Raw genomic sequence first — 19,494 nt, 5'->3', positions numbered from 1 at the left:
AACCAAGAAAGCCTGAAATGTGGTGACAAAGCTAAATGTCTGGGGAAAGTCTGAGTGCCACTTGAGTGCAATACACTTTTAGGAGCAGTAATTTAACTTGTTATCACACTGAGTTTGTAAACACAGGACAGTTTTTGCTCCCTCCCCTCTGCAAACTGACTGAGCTGTTGGAGCTGCCAGGCAAAATTCCTGGAGTGTGCAGAAATTCCTGGAGGGTTCCTGGCAGCACAGGGAAGCCCATGGGGTGGAAGTCAGGAATTATTCATCGCACCACAGAGGCATGTTTGTTTTGCAAACAGATGTGCTGGTGGTGCAGGAGAGCTGCTTGCCACTGTCCCTCTGTGGTTACTGTCCCCACAGCTCCACTGTGGGAAGGACAGCTGGGCTCTCCTCACACTGACTCAGGCACAGGGAACCAGGTCAATGCAATGCACAGACAAATAATTCCCTGCAAGGTTTGTCTGACAAAAACTCTGCATGCTGCTATTAAATTGTGTTTGTGCACTTACTGCTCCAATTATGGGCACTGGAATTGAAGCTGAAAGCTTTGAGAGGAATCATGTAACTCCTGGAAGATCCTTATCTGTCTCTCCTTAAATACATTTCATCTCCCTGGGCTCTCTGGGGTACATTTTAAGGATGGCCAGGGCTTTATCAAGGTCCTGAGCACATCCATTAAGGTAGAGACTTAATTACAAAGGAGCAGGGGGTGGGGAGGTGGATATGACAAATAGAAATCCCAACCACACCCCAAGCAATAGATTTGCCTTTTCAGGTTATATCTTTGCAAATTATAGTGTAGAAGTGGACAAATGAGTTTTCCTCACCTCTCCTCTTTCCCAAAGTCCAGATTCCTTCAGAAGTGACTTCTGACCTTAATCCCATACAAACACCAACACCCAGGATTATGGTAAAACAGAAAGGATTTTTAATAGCTAACAAGAACAAAGAGCCCAGCTACTTCCAGCTGCTTGTTTTACTTGTAGCTGAGCTGAAACACAGAATCATTCCTTTCATTCAAAGATTGACAGGGTGACTCTTTAAAGACTTCAAAAAGGAAAAGGTTCTTCCCTCTTTTTTGAGGAAAAAGGACAGGTTTGATGCAAAAACTTCCATATCCTAAATGCAGTGTTTTATCATCCATACATGTTTTTTCCACACATTTATAGGAAGTTCAATGCATTCAGAACAAGTTGGACTTGCTGTACATGCAATGCAGAGCTATTCATCTGGAATTTCTGGATGTCCAAGAGCCAAGGTTGCCAGGTACGTGGTTGATTAATGTTTTTAAAAGAAATAAAAGTGTGGCCAGAGAGTTGACAAATGAGTTCATGTATCACTTATTTCTTAAATCATGTTTAATTCCAAGTAAAGGATGGAAACAGACACTGCAGGTGGAAGAACTTTCATTCTTCTTTCTGTGTTTTGTCAAGAGATGCTAAATCAGTTTTTAAAATGTATTTTTACCTTCCATTTCAAAGCCCAAACCAGTGAAGCTTGGACTTTTAGTCTCCTTGATTAATTTATTTCCTGCCAATGACATCTACTAAGCCCTACTCCCCTTCTGCCCTCACTTTTACTAAAAAAACTGTGGCACCCACATACAGCCACCTGTCAACTTTTAATCCAATCATCAAAAGGAGTGGTTCCATGTTTGTAAATGGAAAATAATACGTATTTATGTCAGGTGGATCCCTTTGTTCTGGGAGCAGGATGGATGATGGAGTCAGAATACTGAGAGAAGCAGAATTCTGGGCTAGAATTTGAAGAGAAAGCAGCTTTGTTTTCATCTCCGATGCTGCCACAAGTGGTGAAAAGGTGATTAAAGAGACTGCAACTGCTGCTTCCCTTGCTGAGTGACATTCCTTTAGAAGTGTAGCAGGTGATTTTGATAGACCCAAGCAGAAATATGTAGGCCACTTCCCCCATGGCAGGCACACAAAGAAAAACGCTGAAGCTTCCCGTGCTCTGCTCCTTTTCCGCCTGCCTTGTTCCAACCTGCTTCTTCAAATTCATTTTCTCTGCACAGATGAAGAGCTGCAGAAGGGAGGGCCAGGCAAAGCAGCCATTTCTGGCTGGCAGGGGGAGAAAGAGGGATAGGCGATCACAAGAGAACAGAGGAACCTGGACTGATAGGAAGAGAGTTCTTTAATTTCATTTATATTCCTTGTTGTCTCTCCCACTCCCCTCACCAGAGACACCTCCAGTTATCAACCCTTTGTGTTTTTGAGTCTAGAAAACCTGTCACTTTCATAACAAACTGTTCTTTAAAAACCAAGCCCTGCACAGCAGCTGGAAGGAGCTGATTCTGAGCTCCCAGAGGGGTCACCCCCCAGCTCCCTCTTGTGATCCTACCTCTGGGCAAGGCACATCTCCTAAATCAGCAGAAACAGAGTGAGGTGAATTAGCAGCACAAATAAACCAATTCAAGGTATTTCCTCCCTCCAGCACCTCCCTTGGCACAAACACCCTTCTCTCCATGGAAGGAGTTCCCTGCCCTTCCTCAGGTACCTTTGTGTCCCTACTCCTCCTCAGTCCTCTGCCATCCCTCCCCATGCACAGCTGGTACTTAATCCCCACTGCCAGGAAGGCACTCCTGTTATTCCTGCTGTTTCCAGCCTCTCCTCTCCATCCCTGCCCTGACATCTTCATCATGGGATGAGCTGCAGTGGCCAAAACTCCCACACCTGGCTGGGCTCAGTTCCCCACATGGAAAATGCTGGCACTCAGCCCCACTGAGCTGCAGATGCTGTGACACAACCTGCTCACACATATCTAAAACTCCGAGTACAATTATCCTAAAAGCAATTCTCTTCCAGATAAGAAACAGGAACAAAGGAGACTGAAAAAGCATTGTGGGTTGAGCAAGACTATTTTTCTGAGAAAGTCAAGTGTCCAAACTTGTGCACTCAAAGCTATTAAAACCCTTTCCCTGCTATGCCCTCCCCCTCTATATCCAGAATTTTTCTCTTTGCAGTTCCTCTGGACAGGCTTCAAAATGCTCAGTTTTTTCCTTCCTGAAAAAAGGAAGGAAAAATCTCAAGAAGCACCATGGTGCCCCTGCTCCTCACACACAGTGCCTTCTTGCCTTGAGGTTTCAATTTTGGCACTGGCACCCCATTAATTTGTGCATTACACGTTCCCTTTTCTTTACTCCTCCCTCCCCAAGTGCAGCAGCAGGTTCCCCCCCTGGCTGTGACTTCAGGGGGAAGTTCTGACAGCCCTGATGGGGAACATTTCCCTCACCTTCCCCAGGCCCTGACCACACCACAAGTGTTTGTAAAACCCCCAGCAGAACAGGCCTTGATTGCCTTTTCTGTTTGTTTTCTAGAAGGAAATTCTTTTTACTGCACTTGGTATTTACTTCCAGAAAGAGCAGGTTACTCGAGGTTACTCAGTAGTATGCAAGTAATACAAATATTTAACATTTTCACAAGAGAATCAGAATTAACCATGAGGCAGCCACACGGTGAAAGTTGCCTTGATCTCACTCTAAGATTTAGGACCCTCACAGTTTCCCCTCTGTCTCACAGGGTTTTACTATGAAAAGGCTTTTCTTTTTGGCATGAAAAACTTATCTTGTCAATGGCCACACAGACAGTTTGTGTGCTCAGCTGAAAACCTCACCACAAGAATATTTTTCAAGTAAAAAACTTCTGCCTTTTGACAGTCATTAGCACTCAGCGGTTCAGAAGAATTGCATTATCTTCTTGGTTACCAGAGCCAATTCCTTCATTTCTTCTGGGGTTTTTCCCTTCTCCACTCCTTTACCCAAACAATTGACCAAGTGGCCAGGGCAAATGAAGGGGAGATGACAAATGCAATGTCTAACCCAGGCAGGTGTGGATTTTTAGGAGCCAGTATCAAACTGAATTTGCCTTTAAATACAGTGAAAACCTCAGACCAGTTTTCCAAATGGTGGTAAACAGCACAGTGAAGGCAGGGTGAGGGATGGACTCAGTGCAGGAGAGAGAGTTTCCATGTCAGCAACAGAAACAAAGCAGAAGTTGATGGAACATGTGAATTTATCCACTCCTTTGAGATCAACACATTCAAATTCAAATAGGTGGAAAAAAATGGCGAGTGAGGGAATGAAATAAACAAGCAGAGAGTACAAGGAGACAGGACAGGAAGGATTTTCAATCCACCTAATAAATTCAAATGAACATCAAACAGTGCAAAGACAGAAGCAGCACTTACATTTCAGAAAGGGGAATATAAATCAATACCAGAACTAGAATTGCTAATTTGGCCTCACTATCATGCAAACCTTTCCAAACCATCTGAGACACAGCACAGTGAAGACACAGAGACCAAGAGGAGACAGAAAAGCCCAGAGAGGTTTGCCAGTTTGTGCTGTGGTAGCTTGGACAGTAATTCACTTACAGAGCCAGTTTGGGGTGCTCAGGCTTCCCTGACCCCTGTGCCAAGCTGGCAGATGTGGCACAAGCCTGAAGGAGGCTCACACACATCTGCAGCAGCAGCTGGAAGACAGAGCCAAACTCAGGATTGTAGGAATGTGTTTTTTGTTGATGGAGTGACAAAATTATTTTTTATTTTTTTAAAAAGGAAAAAAGCTTAGGTTTTTTGGTTTTGGATTTTGTTTTCTTTTTGGTTGGTCGGTTTTTTTGTGGGGGAGGGGTTGGTTTTTTGTTTTGTTTTTGTTTTGTTTTGTTTGGTTTTGGTTTTGCTTTTGTTATGGTTTTTTTCCTACACAGGATCACTTCCAGTGAAGCAAACAAACTCCCATCAGGATGTCCTCCCCTCCCAGGCACTCAGCTCTGAAGAAGGTTAGATCATTATGTTGTCTTGTTTACTTCTGTAGGCTCACCCCACTAACAATTAAGCTTTTACTCCATCACTCCCCCATTAAGGGATGTTTGAAAGGGAGAGGACAGCACAGTGAGCAGGGAGGTGAAAGCTGCAAACAGGTCACCAAAGATTCTTTCAGGCACCAAACCTATCCCACAGTTAAAAGTCCAAAATACCTCAGGAGATACCTGAAAGAAAATGTGATGCTCAGGAAAGCAAGCTGGGAATCAGCAACATAAATGAAGATTAGGTCAACACACAAGAAAGCTGAAAGACCTTGAAAAGCAGGAGAGGAATGCAACACAAAATACAGAGAATGTGTGTGTGTAAGAATTAACTCCTGCTCACACAAAGGACAGTTTATTATCAGGACAGCACCACAGGGAGAGAGACCTTGATGCAGCAAGGCACTCATAGCGTGAAGCAGCCACAGGAAAGGCAGATTGGAGCCCAAAACCCCTCAGGAAAGAACTTCCAGAGCCAAAAAGAAGCTGCCTCCGTGCATTGTGAGACTTTACCCGTAGGGCTGTGTGGCCCTTCAGCCATCAAGCTCAAAAACATGGATTTAATTGGAGCTGCTGCTGAGAATGGGTGCACAGGAGAGACTCAGGAGACAGGACAGCATTGTAAAAGGAGATTTAAGGAGCAACTTATGCAGGCAAGCTAAACAAAAGCTGGAAGGAAATATAATCCCTTCATAATACATTTACTGACAGCAAGCACCATGAAAGAAGAGTAAACATATTAAGAAGAAAGGATTATATTAGTGCAAAAACTAAAAAAAGCCAAGGAAAAAATCTCCATGGGCTATAATTCCATCTAGGCTTGTAAAAAAACCCCAGTCATTAAAGCAGCAAAGATCTGGGATGGCTTTTGAAGCAAAATGGGGAGTTAAAAGACAACAGGAACTGTACATCACAGTCAGGATAGTTCACTCCACTAAAAATAATCAGAAATAAACACCAGGAATGGTCCTAGTCAGGAGTGCAGCAGTGACATTAAAGGAATGGCACTCTGGAGGAATTTTACCCCATTCCATTTGAGTGTGAAGCAGAAAAAAAGGGAGACTTCTGTCACAGCCTGCTCCATCCAAACCCTCTGTGCCAAGTCCCCAGCAAGAGAATCCTCTTTTTCATTGCCTTTTTTGTTGCTGTTTCTGTTGTGAAGTTCAAGTCCTCTGGAAATAGACTGCACTAATGGAAAGGCTGGCAGAAAAAGCTAAGACCAAGAATATTTCTAATGTTTACTTTATTAAAACAAAACAACCAATACCACACAATGAAAACAGGCCACTTCATTCTATATATTTAGGCTCTGGCCCAAAATTGGGGTGAAGGCAACACATAAATAAGGCTTTATCAAGGGGCAGTGTGGTGTAACCTCCAGCCACAGAGCAGCTCTGTTCCTATCACCACAGCTTGGGCCAAGCGGAGAAGCAGCAGCATTCCAGCCATGTCTGTAACTTTGAGTTTGGGCAAGCTGCAGAGAGAGATTTTGATTTCACATGCAAACATTGAGAGTTTGAAGAGGATGGGGGGGAAAAAAAGAAAACTTAAAAAAAAAAAAAACACAGCCTTGGTATTACCTCAGGAAATACAAGACACAATTATCATATAAGAGAACTCCTGAGGTGTTTAGAGAAAGGAATGCATTTAAAGAAAAAGGAAAAGTAGCTACCAGATTGCCACTCTAAGGTTATTATACCCTGTAATTCAAATAAATATTCAGGTTGTACCTTAAGTGAAGGAATAAGAATGATTCAGAGAACTTTTTCCAGCAGCTGTGCACAAGACTACTGAAATGGGTTTTGGCAGTGTTCAGAAGAACCCAGTGTATAAAAACAAACCTTTTTTACTCCAATACATTTTAAAATGTGCTTCTATTAGTCTAAGCTGTTTTGAAAGCACATCAGATTTCTGTCTGCAGTGTAACACCTCCATTAAGATGCTGGAATGGCTCAACCCAGCCCTGCCTGTCCCTTCCAGCAACATTTTAGACACTGCACTGCAAGACAGCAGTTTTTTGTGCTGTTATTTGCAGCAGCTCTCCCTGGGGTCCTGGCTTCACACATGACACAGCACATCAACTTCAGACCTAGCAATGCCCTCTCCTTAAAATCTCCCATCCTGGCATCTTCCAGGGGCACAGAGTAACACTTGTGCCCAACCCTACAGCCTTACCAAGTCCAGTCTCTCCAGCCCCACTGCTGGGGCAGGGATTTTATTATCCATTTATTTCAGGGTACTAAAAAAAAATTTAAAAAGGGAGAAAATAAGTACACAAACAGCTTTACATGTTAACAATCCCCAGCTGCCACCAGTCAGGGTGTGCCTCTAAGCTGTGTATCAGGCAGATAAGCATGCATAGTTTTCTAAGGAATCATAGTAGAGCTGCTTAGCATCTAAATCAGATGAGCAAAGCAAAATAACAAAGCAAAACTAAAAGAAAAGCACTACGCTAATTTGATGCAGGTGCCTAATGTAACCAGTCACTAGGACAAAAATGCAGGAGCTATCATTGCTAATAAACATACATAGGGGTTTTTTTCCCTTTTAAAGCATTTTTACTGTTCCAAGAGCCATGTTTTGCCTTATTTTAATTTCACAGGCACTGAACCACCTCCTAGTATTTGCAATGGGAGAGGAGGAAAGAAAGAAATCACTTGCTCCTCACTGAATACAAGGACCAGCAGAGTGAAGACCTCACCCTCAGGACTCTGCACCTGTTCCATTGATCCTACTCAGCTCCACATAGGAAGCAAACCTGTCATCAGCCACACAAACAGCAAGAGGAGACAAAGATGTTTGCCAGTGCCAGGAGAGAAATTTCCTTCTTCTCAATGCAGTTCCCACTGCACACTTCAGCAATGGGATGGGGGAACATTCTCAGGAGGAGAGGGCTGCTCCGTGAGCTCACTGAGGGTGTAGCTACAAACTTGGCATAACCCTGGTTATTGTGCATTTGGTGGAAGCCCTGGAGCACATCCTGCTCACAGCATGCAAAAGAAGTGAATCAATGCAGGTTCTTTAGAGAGGCAGCCTCTTACCTGCCTCGACAAACACAGGTCAAGGGTACAGATCTGTTGACAAATAATTTCCCACTCACACTAATAAAACATTTCCTGACCTGAAGTACACTGAAAGGCAACAAATCCAAAGTTTACCTTCTCTCCAGCTGACTTTACAATGCTGGTAACTTCTTTAACTGCTAGCTCAAGTGGCTCTGCTGGGTCATCTTCCTCAAATGTAAGCAACTGAGAATCCTAACAAGAAAAAAAAAGAAGCATCATTAGGTGATGAACCCATCACTTGAAAACAAGCGATAAAATTGCACTGCCAGTCAAGTTCCTGGAATTGCAAATGTATGTCAAAACTTCCATGCATTAATTGCATGACACCTCACTACATAATACAGGGTAGAGCCTGAAAACATATACTTAGGACATAACTATGGGCCTAATCATAACTCATCTTTCCCTGTAGTAGAATATCAAGGTACACAGCGCAGAGCCAAGTCCACGAACAACAACAGAGTCCAGCAAAACTGCTGTTCTTCAGCAAAGATTTATCAGCACTGCAGTTTGAAAAGGCGTGTTTGGTTTGGCCCACTAATAGGGCTGCAGTAGGCTATGCCAAAACTAAGAAACCCCAAATATCATCTTGCAGAGGTGAGGAAAGAAACCTTCCCCTGCCCAGCCCTCCTCATCAGTGGAGGCAGACAGTGATGACAGCCACTCAGTCTTCACACAGACAGCAAGCAAGGCAGCCGTGGGCACTGAGGTCATACTTTCAGAAGCATCAGCACTGCATTCTTCACCTGCTGCCCACACGGAGCACTCAGCCCCGCTTCCCTCATCACCCCGGGTTGTTTTGCAGGAATTTCATTAGCTTTGTGCTGCTGACATTGTTGTGGGAGGCTGACAGCGGGATCAACACCACGCTGCAGTGCCAGGCGCTGAACTCCCGGCTCCAGCTCTCACCTGGGCAGGGAGGGTGTGCCCGTCCCTGTCCCTTCAAGGGGCTTTGACCTCTGCTCAGGGACAGGAAGCTGTCACTTGTGGCTGGTTACTTTCAGTTCCAGTACCTGTGCTCAAGCTGTCTGGACCCTTCTCTTCCACCAACCTTCATTTCTTAGCACAACCCACTCTTTTCTCAACCACATCGCACAATTTGAAAGGGTGCACAAAATATTTTCTTTCCACTGCCCAGCTTACAATGATACTTGGGAAGTGTTCATTTTTTATTCCTTATCTTTCACACACACATGTTGCCCCACTCTTCCTTCTTCCCCAGTCTGCTCTCTGAAATGTAAGAAGGAACCTCCTCGGTCTGGGACACACGCAAATTCAGAGAGCTGGGGACATGCCACTTCCTAGGGTTTATCCTCAGCATTTTGCACTGACATGCCAATGCCACTTCCTAGAGTTCATCCTCAGCACTTTGCACTGACACGACAAGGGTTCAGTCCTCAGGACAAGGAAATCAGCTTGCCACAGCCTCACCTAACCTCCTCACTTCATCGGGCATACCAACACACACCAACGCGCAGGATGCCACACTGCGCCTTTTCCAGGAAGGGCAGGTTGGCATGGGAAGAAACACCGCGTTTTGTGCATCCTCCCTGACCCGGGTACAGGCAACCTGACCAAACCTGAGCATCCCATCGGCCTTCCAGCGGGCTCGGAGCCACCAGCCCCCGGAGTTACAGCACACACAGCAGGGCCTGAGGCACGGCGGGGGAAGCCCAGCTCTGGGAATTATTTGCCGAAGGACAGGCCCCAGGCCCAGGCCAGGAAGTTTCCATTGTTTCCTCCTCCCCACGCCCGAACAATGTTATCGGCGGAGCGAACCCCTGACAGGGGCTGCGGGGGTCGGGGCTTTCCTTCCTCCCCATCCTTCCCTGCTCCCACTCCGCGCCTCCGGCCGGCTCCCTGCTGCAATCCCTGCCAAGCAGCCACCGAACGCACACGTGTAAATATTCAAACACAGACGGAGGGTCAGTCACACACCCGGCACATCCCTGCAGCAAGTCCCGGCGTCCCTACAGCAGGGAGCGCCCGGAGCCGCGTCCCGGCGCGATGCCCCGCGGCCGGGAGGTGCCGGCCCTGTCCCGGCGGGCGCGGGGGAGCCGCCGCCGGCCATCCCCGGTCCCTTCCCTCCCTCCATCCATCACCTGCATCCCGGCACTCACCGCCCGCTCCGCTGCCTCGGCTCGGAGCGCCGCCACCCAGGCCCGCCGCCACTGCCGCCTCCAGCTGCCCCGCGACAGCGCCCACGCCAGCACCGAGCCGCCCTCCTCCAGCAGCTCGTCCCGCTGCACCGGCGGAGCGGGGGCCGGGGGCGGGCGGCCCCTCCGCAGTGCCAGCAGCGCGTACTGCACCAGGTACACGGCCAGCGTGGCCAGCGCCGCCACGAAGAGAGCGACCAGCGCGCCCCAGCGCAGCTCGGCCAGCCCGCCCGGCAGCCACGCCATGGCTGACCATAATGGGGCCGCGACTCCGGACGGGTCCAAGGCGCGCCCGGCGGGGAGCGGCGGCCGCAGCCCCGCACGGCTCTCGCACGACCCGCGGGCGCCGGCGCAGGCACCGGCGCTGCCCTGGGACGCGCCGCGCTGCCCCGCCCGCCCACGGCGCAGTCCCCGCCCCAGGGCGGTGGAGAAGGGGCCCGGCCCCGGCCGCATGCTCGGCCCGGCGCCGGCTCTGGCTGCTGCCCAGCGGGGGCGGTTGCCAGGCGGCGAACGCGGCCCGCCGTGCCCCGCTGCGTGGCGGCGGTGGGCGCCCGTTGGCCCACGGACGGAAGGGGGAGACGGGCTTGGGGTGGGCGCCCGGTGCTCCCGGGGTAAGAGGGGTTTGGGATGAGCCCCTGGGGATATGACGAGTTCATGATGTGCTCCTGGTGCTCTGGAGTAAAGGGAGCCGGGGTGAGCTCCTTGTGCCCCTGAAGGTAGCGGAGTTCAGGCACCCGGAGCCCCTGGGGTAAAAGAATTTAAGACAAGAGCCTGGTCCCCGGGGTAGATGGGCTTGGAGTGGGTGTCCGGTACCTCGGAGGGGAGGGGGGACGCGGAGGGGACACCCCATTTCCCAGGGGTAGAAGGGTTCGTTGTGGGTATGGGGCAGGTGCCTGCTCTGCTTCTTTCATACTGTCTGTCTTTACCTGTGGCAACTCCCAAGCAAAAACCCTCGCCTGATTTTTTTTCCCAATCCACGTGCTAAAACAACGCTTGATTAAGTTATGAAAGCTGGTCATGCAATGTCATTGCAAGATCTTTCTCCACTTGCCTTGCAGCCCCTTCAGAGGTTTGCCTTAAAGGGCAGGAACATCTTTTCCTTGCTGGAAACTGGAATTCCAGACCATTGCAGTGTGTGCCATGGACCACAGAGAGGAATTCCCGAGGCTCTCAGGATGCTGGTTCTGCCTTTCGAGGGAGCTGTGCAGGTGACAAGGTCCCAAAGCCACATGGGCTCCTGGAGCAGACAGGAAAGGATTCTTTGCTGGACATTCTCAAGCACATTCCCAGCTCAAAGCAGAGGCAAGAAGAAGAGGGAAGAGAGGAGCTGACAGAATCCCGGAATGCTGGCGGCTGGAAGGGACCCTGAGCAGGTGTTACAAACCCATGAGGGAGAGAGGCCTGTGCCCAAATGCAGGTGCAAAGGAGGCCATATGAGAACAACATACGGATTTTATTTAACATGGATCTTATGTGACAAGAAAGGGGAGGTAGAGCAGTAAAAGAAATAAGCAAGATGTCTCAGAGAGAGAGAGCAAAAGATAACTATTTGGAACTGGAGGACCATAAGGTCCTTCCCTTCGTTCTGTGGCTGAGTGGGTGTTTATTTTAATTTGATACTATTATTTACTTCTAAAACTGTTTCATCTTCTTATCTTCTTCTTCTTATTATTTACTGCTACAATTTATTTTTCTTCTTGTTCTTACTATTATTTTCTTATTATTATTACTACTACTACTATTTCTCCTTATCTTCTTCTTATCATTCTCGTTCACTTATTATTCTTTTCCTTTTCTTGTTCTTGTTTACTACTATTAGTTCTGCATAATTTTCTTATTCTTACTCCTTTTTTGTTGTTTTTGTTTTCTGTTTTTTGTTGTTTGTTTTTTGGTTTTTGGGGTTTTGTTTTCTTGGGGTTTTTTGGTTTGTTTGTTTGTTTTTGCGAGTGGGAAGGTTGCGGTCCTTTTTTCTTACTAGTACCGTTTCTTAAATTCTATCTTCACTGTTGTGGAAGAATCATTTGTCACTGCAGGACTGTGACACATCCCTGGAGAAATGCCTCCTGTGTGTGCCCATTCCTCACAGGCACAATCCCACAGGACCAGCATGTGATCCTTTCAGGATGAGAGAAAACCGCCTTCCATTCCACCAGGAGAGGTTCAGATTAAATATTAGAACAAGTTTTCCCTGTCACAGTGGTCGGTACTGGAAGAAGTTGTCCAGGGAGGTGGTGGATTCGCCATCTCTGGAAGTGTTGTGGTGGCACCTAGGGATGTGGTTTTGGGGTGATCATGGCAGTGTGGAGTGCCTGTGGGACTGCACAGCCATCAAGGTCTCTTCCCAATTTGATGATTCTCTGGGATTCACCTGAGGATCATCAAGGTGGGAAGAGACCTTGATGGCTGTGCAGTCCCACAGTCCTGTGGCTGCTGCTTTGGGGCTGGCCACACCGTAACTTTTGGCCTTGGGGAGATGCCCCTGGGAGGAAGCAAAGCAGCCAGGGATCGCTGGGCCTGGAGGACACATCCAGACAGAGGCGGCCCCATTGGCTCCCTCAGGACGCCGGGCAGGCTCTGGGCCTGCGGGGCCGGGCCTGGCGCTGGCAGCGGGCACTGATTGTCCGGCTGTGCCCTCAGGCAGGGCCCGCGGAGCAGCGCCCGCAGCGCCCGCCTGAGGCGGGATGGGCGTTTCTTGGGGGGAGCCGGCTGCTCCCTGAGGGCCTGGGGTCCCTGGGCAGCTGAGCTGGGCAGGCACCGGGCTCTCTGTCCCTGCCTCCTGCTCCTCGGGAGAAGCCGCTGTGCTCTGAGGAGGCCCTGGGCTGCCAGGTGGGGAGGCGAGGCCCAGAGCGGCACTTGGGGCTCGGCTCGGCTGCCCCACGCTCAACCCAGGCCTCGAGGGACAGGCACTGGGAGCCCATTTTCTCCAAAAACTCCCAGTCTTTGCTCCCTGTCTTCTCACTGAGCTCAAAGAAGCTCAGTTTGTGTCACATCCTTCTCCCACAGCAAGAGCTTGACCCCATTGTTGTGATCGCTCATGTTTCTCAGTTGTCCTGAGCAAGCTCTTTGTCACCATCATTGTCCCAACTGGACTGTACACAGGGTCTGCTACCGTTGCCTTGGAACAACTCCTGGCCAGCAGAGTCTTCCTCTTTGGAAAGCTCTTGGCCAACAGAGTCCTCCCAGTCAGACAGTTGTGGGGAGGTTCTGACAGCTCCTTGGGACAGGCCCTGCTCCTTGCATTCTTCCCAGCTGGAAAATTCTTAGTAGCTGAGGGCTTCTCCCTGGGACAGCTCCTGCTCTCCTCATCCCAGCTGGAGAGCTCTCCACAGCTACTGACATCTCCTTGGGAGAGCTTTTGCTCAAGAGACTCTTCCCATCAGAGATCTCTTGGTAGCTCCTAACATCTCCCCATTGGGAAAGCTCATGATCCACGTCAGATTCCTGCTCTTTCTCAGTCTCTGACACACCCATTGCCCCGCCAAGTGCTGAGGGCTTGCTCTTCTGACCAGCTGGGCAAGGGGCTGGGGATGAGGGGTGTCCCTCAGGGCTCTGCCTTGGCCCCAGGGCTCTTGCATGGCTTCCCTAATGACACAGACAGCAGATCCAGATCACCCTCAGCACATTTACAGGGGACAGGAAGCTGAGCAGGGCAGGGACACCATGGAAGGACGAGGCCATGCACAGGGACCTGGACAAGCTTGACAAGTGGGACCACAAGAACCTCACAAGGTTCAACAAGGCCAAGGCCCAGCTGCTGCACCTGGCCCGGAGCAATCCCCGAGTCCTGGATTCATCAAGGTTGGAAGAGACCTTAAAATGCCTCAGATTAGCACTGCCTACCTGACCACTCCAGCACTGGAAAGTGTTGGGTCTGAGATTACCCCAAGTGCCATGTTACAAAAATAAGCATCATGGCTTATAGTTATTCATAGTTATTAAATTTAATCATAGTTATTTAATAAATTTCATTTTTAAAGCTATGAACACAACAATTTACAAAAAAAAAAAAGTCTATTCAGTCCCTGAAATTAAAATAAATACAAAACCAAATATATTGCAAAGAGATAAAATCAATACAAACTTTTCCCACTGATTGTCTGCCTCAGTGCTCCAGAGTCTGTTTTCTACGTGAAAGAAGGAAGGTTCATAAGAGGCCATTCATGCAGTCTAACATGAGGTTTGATACCAGTGCTTTGTCTGGAGAGTGCAACAGTGTAAAATATACTTAGTTTGTCAAAACTGCACTTTGGCCAGCAGAGCTTTTTGCAGCATTCCAGGACTCTGTGTGATGCCACCTTTACCTGCAAGGTGGCTATATCCCTTTATTGAGATTTTATAGCCTCAACCTGTGGTGGAACCACTGCCTACTCCTCACTGACCTGGAAGTCTTCATTCCTGAAATGTGATCCCTCAGCATGTCCCCTCATGGAAGAGGGGACCACTTCCCCTTTCACATGCAGCTTTTCAGCCTTTCTCCCAGAGACAGGTAACAGCCCTGTCCTTCTTCCTGCTGGCTGTGGCAGGTTTGCTCAGGAGTTGTGGGGCACAGGAGAGGCACAAAGCCAGAACACTGGTCCCTCGTGTTGTCCTGCTCTCATGTGGACTCTCCAGTCTGTTTTCTGTAGCCCCTTTCTAGGTGAGGCTCAGCACGTGGGACACATCTCATCCATCTGAGTCACCATTGTGAGTCTTTGTGACAACTGTTTGAGGAGGAGGGTGATGGGTGTGCAAAGACATGTAGCAAGGGCCAGGTGGGATGGCCAGAAGCCTCTTTGGAAGGTGCTCAGCAGCCTGGCTGTGGAAGCCCAGGGCACTGGGAACATTTTCTGTGTCTGCTCTGGGGTGCCCTGACCCCCAGGGCAGGACTGACTCTGACCCTCATTCATGGAGAAAGTTTCCCAGATTTCAAGATAGACTGGAATCCACAAAAGTGAGAAATAGATTATAGAGAGCAGTGTAGGTGCATCACTTGGTGAGAAATTGAGGGTTTGGGGTTTTTAGTATGTTGTGGATGGAAGCAAGATGGCGCGCACAGGGTGTTGTCCTGGATTTCTTCTTCATGCTTCTTCTTCCTCCTTCTCCATGGGTTTGGGTGGCATTTTGTAATTGGGCAGAAAAGTCCCCATTGCAGCTCTGTGGGATCAGTTATTGGGTTAAAAGGGAAAATAATCCAGGTGTCAGTTCTTCATTGGATAGTTCAGTCTTAAAAGCCCTTGTACCAAGAGATTGTTGGCATTTTGTGCCTTCTAATGAAAAGCTGCAGAACTCACAGCAGTGAGACTGTTTTACTGATAAGAAACAATAAACACCTGAGTCCAAACATGAATGACCCTCAAGTGCCTTCAATCCAGACCCAGAAAAACCAACAGCTGAAACCCCCACACCTGGCACAGGGATGTGCCACCAAGCAAGCTTCTATAAGCTGGAGCTGGTGTGGGGATGAGGAGGCTGGGACACATCTGATTCTTGATCTGGAATAACCCTCCAAACTCATGTCCTCCAGAGAACGTCCTCTTCTTAATGAAGGAGTCTTGCTCCATATAAAAAAAGCTCAGAGGTGATGACATCATTAAACCTCCACATAACTGCTCTTATTTTCAGTTCATTTGCAAAATCAGGAGACATCTGATCTATCCAAACACCAGTCTCTGTAGAAGAAAAAACAATGTGTCCACCATGACCTCATAGCAGGAAAAGTGCAATTCATTTACGGTCATTTAGTTTTCTTTGCCCAAATGCCTGCATCTCTTAATTGCTTAAGGAGACACACTGCCAGGAGCTGAGTGTTTCATCAGATCAGAAATTGGCTTTGTTATTAAAATACAGGTCTGGTCCTAAATATGTCTTGAAAAAATGACTATATTTACAACTATGAATGTAATTGTTGACAAATTGGCTCAGTTTCAGAGCAAATGGGTCACAATGTTTTATTTTGACCAATCATAATTTTAAATTATGTATTAAGATATAGAGTAAAGCTGCAGAGCCATATTTCAATTCTATTTGAATTGACCCAAGTTGGTTCACCCTGGACACTTATACTTGCTTTTGAAGCCCTTCATGCACCAATAATTCAGCCTCTCATGGGGTCATGGTTTAACCCAAAACCAGAAGACAAGGAAAAAGAATGTGTGAAAACAAATAATGGTCCCATGATGTTTGCATTAACCATGGCCTACCGGGTTTACCACCCACTAATTTTAGAAGTGTCATAATTTAGAAGAGTCATTATTCTAACAATTTTGCTTTTCCCTGTAGGATCACACTTCTACCTTTCTCAAAATCTGGCTTCAAACTGAAAGACAGCAGACTGGTTTAGATTAGATTTTAGGAATAAATTCTTTCCTGTGAGGGTGGGGAGGTCCTGGCACAGGGTGCCCAGAGCAGCTGTGGCTGCCCCTGGATCCCTGGAATTGTTGGACACTGGGGCTGGGAGCAGCTTGGGACAGTGGGAGGTGTCCCTGCCATGGCAGGGGTGGCACTGGATGGTTTTTAAGGTCCCTTCCAACCAAAACCATTCTGTGATTCCATATCTGGTACTTAATCTATTCCAGAGTGCTCACAATTTTGCAAAGGGGACAAAGGCTAACAACAGACATTTTGCTTGGAATGTACCTGGCACTGCAATGGAAAAAAGGAAAATAATTTTTGGGACTATTATTTTTTCTATGACGATGACTCTTCAAAAATATATTGACCAAAACTTCAGTGAAATAATTTTTTTTTCTTTTTTCTTTTTTCTTTTTTTTTTCCCCTTTATTTTCAGTGCTGGATCCGGTTCTTTTCTCTCCACCAGAGAGCGCCAGGATCCCCAGAGGTGCTGATGCTGGGACTCGCCAGGAGTGAGCGCTTCTCCCGAGCAGGACAAACACCCGTGAGCCCCTCAGACAATGCCTGAGGACACTGACACCAGCTGGCTTTGGGAATGTGGGATTTCAGAAAGGACTTGGTAAGTAGCAAAAGACTCTTCACGTTTTAGACTGAGAGCAGCAGCACAAAAAGGAATTTTGTAGGAAACCAACAGGCTTCCTATATTCCTAATAATGCCTTCCTCCAGAGGAACAGTTAAAATGCTCCAGTTCAGCTGGATAGAGAAGAAAATTCAAGGACTTTTGCATATATGGAGAGAGGGCTTCACCTTCAGTGTGATGCTTTGAGTGTGATGGTGCAGTCTTTTGTTTCTGTCTCCTCCTTGATGCCTGTACACAGCATTAGAGGCACAGAATAGATTATAGGATCATCTCCATGAAACAAAGATTCTATGTGATTCTCCCTCTCTTAAGCCTTGTAGTAAATATTTGGTAAAATACACCCAATTTCAGATGTCATTTTAGTATCTGTGAATCTCGTCCAGACTTAGAATTTGGTATTTTTACAGGTTTTTTTCCTCATGCTTTTGAAAAATTTGTTTACATGCCTTTACAGACCTCTGTCAAATTTCTCCTGAAACAAATAACCTCAATGTGAGTTAACAAGGCAAAGTTTTCTTCTTGTGGCATTTGGCTGCTCAGATGATTGATGAGTAAAGAAGCAGCAGCAGCAAATATTGCACAGCTGTAGCTGTCATATCTGGGGAAGCCCTCAGGATCTGCAGTCTTCAGACTGTTCCAAGAGCACCAAAACTTCCCCTGGTGCAAGACTGTAGAGGAAATATTAAATATCTTTTGGGTAGGTTTTTTTCCCATAAACTGTTTCATATACTTTATAGGATAAATTAATGGATGACAAGAGTAATAAATACAGTTTCTGCCAGCCAAAAAGGGTTAGAGGTGTCACACCTCAGGAACACCTTATTCCTTAGGGAAGAAGGGAATAAATGGGAACCAAAAAGAGCCATATTAATCACAAATGACACCTTTACAATAGAGGCTGGTGATTTTCTTGCTGTTCTTTTTGGCAGGGTCACAGCGTGCTCTCCTCTGTATCTCACACTCTGCTGCTGTTGTCACCAGACTTTCTCTGACCTCTTCTTGTGCCTCGTTGTCCTTTGTTCCTTCAGCCTGCAAGCCCCAGCATGGTTTTTTCCTTCCAGCAGAAGCATCCCTGGATTTCAGTAATCCCAGCAGGTTTTTGACACCAGTGGACTTCACTGGAGAGATGCACGTGGCTGGGTGAGAGCCTGAACCCTCAACTATCAGCTCAAGCTGCTGACTACAATCATGACACTGAAGAGCTGAATCCATCCCAGATCCTGGACCGACAAAACAAATAAATTGTTAAGGGTTTATCAATTTAAAGCAAATTTGTCAGCAGAAACTGACTTCCAATGTACTCTTTCAACACGTGCAAAATGGAAGGGAAATAAAAGTTGTGTACGTTGCTTCATTACAGCCAACACCTTGAACATTTTAATTGCCAGAGTATTTCAGGATTGGAAACAGAAATATTATCCCTATTGGTCTAATAGTAAGGATGCTCCTGTGTTTGTATATTGAATGATGGATGGAAGTATCCTATGAATGGAAAAGTAAACATTGCTGGATCTGTTTGCACACCAACTGTCTTAGAAGGGGACAGCTGGAATTAGAGCAAAAATAACCACAAGAACAGGTGCAATGCTCATGGCATTATCAGTCACTTTTAATAATTTTGATTTGTTTCTTGAGTTTTATGTCAAACACAGGCTTTTTGTTCTCTGGAGCATTTTCTGTGAACCATCCTAGCAGAGGTCAGTCTGTGCTGAAACAGTGATGGAGAGGAGTGTGTGTCAATGTTACCTGGATGCAGGAAGAGTGGAGTTGTTCTGATCTAAAAGGAGAATGAGAGAGCCACATCTTTGGGGATTTAAGACTGAGTGGGTCAGAGAGCAGCTCTCTACCCTCTCTTTGCCTTTGTCACAGCTCCCCCAAGCTGTGAGGGGCAGGGATACCCCACAGAGGGACAGACCACGAGCCCTTTGTCCCCATTCTCAAGGAGAGGCCCAAATCCTCCTGAGCTCAGAGTGCCCTTTTAACCCCTGATCCAAATGTTTGGCAGAGCAGCTGGTCCTGCAGCTCTGCCCTGTGTTCCACCTGAGCCACTGTCCTGTCCTCAGAGGTCACTGCACACACACAGTGACAAGTGCTGGGGTAAAAAGTGCAGGTGAGTGCTCAGCACATCCTCTGTGCAAACCTTACCCTTCCCACTGGATTTGTGGTGTCCCACTGACACCATTCCTCCACACCCAGGCAAGGATTTGCACAAAACTCGTGGGACATTAATTCTTGAGACCTTGTCTCCTCTGTTAAATGTGGGTGAAACTGGTCTGTGGGTCCATCCACACTGCACAAGGCAAAAATGTGGAAAAAACTGCAAAAGACAGCAAATGTGGAGTGCAAGAAGTTGAGAAAACTGGCCTAAGTGTTCTCAAAGACAGGTCACACCTAGTGTGAAGACAGGAACTGAGTAAACCCCATTCCCAAAAGATAAAAAGCTCATTCTCTGCTTTATGGAAATCCACCTGCTACATTCCCACAC

General features: G+C 47.3%; 1 protein-coding gene and 1 long non-coding RNA gene across 3 annotated transcripts in view; one reads left to right on the top strand and one right to left on the bottom strand.

The window, feature by feature from the left end:
• Window positions 1–10,335, bottom strand: part of C2CD2 (C2 calcium dependent domain containing 2) — a 35,505-nt gene extending 25,170 nt beyond the window's left edge. The window contains exons 1-2 of one of the 2 annotated variants that reach the window (XM_059465849.1): window positions 10,003–10,335; window positions 7,976–8,074 (exon numbers count right to left, since the gene is read on the bottom strand). In XM_059465849.1, the coding sequence (XP_059321832.1) occupies window positions 7,976–8,074; window positions 10,003–10,284 (381 nt within the window). In that variant the 5' untranslated portion in view covers window positions 10,285–10,335. The remainder of the gene's footprint in view (window positions 1–7,975; window positions 8,075–10,002) is intronic. The other variant, XM_059465848.1, reaches the window with a different exon arrangement.
• Window positions 10,336–16,803: 6,468 nt separating this feature from the next.
• Window positions 16,804–18,366, top strand: LOC132070059 (uncharacterized). Its single transcript, XR_009417867.1, has 2 exons — window positions 16,804–16,987; window positions 17,939–18,366. It is a non-coding gene; the product is annotated as an uncharacterized LOC132070059 (long non-coding RNA).
• Window positions 18,367–19,494: the final 1,128 nt, after the last annotated feature.

The sequence above is a fragment of the Ammospiza nelsoni genome, chromosome 2, assembly GCF_027579445.1.
Source record: "Ammospiza nelsoni isolate bAmmNel1 chromosome 2, bAmmNel1.pri, whole genome shotgun sequence".
NCBI lineage: Eukaryota > Metazoa > Chordata > Aves > Passeriformes > Passerellidae > Ammospiza > Ammospiza nelsoni.
The sequence above is the reverse complement of the archived record's forward strand: the minus strand, read 5'-3'. Positions and strand labels throughout refer to the sequence as shown.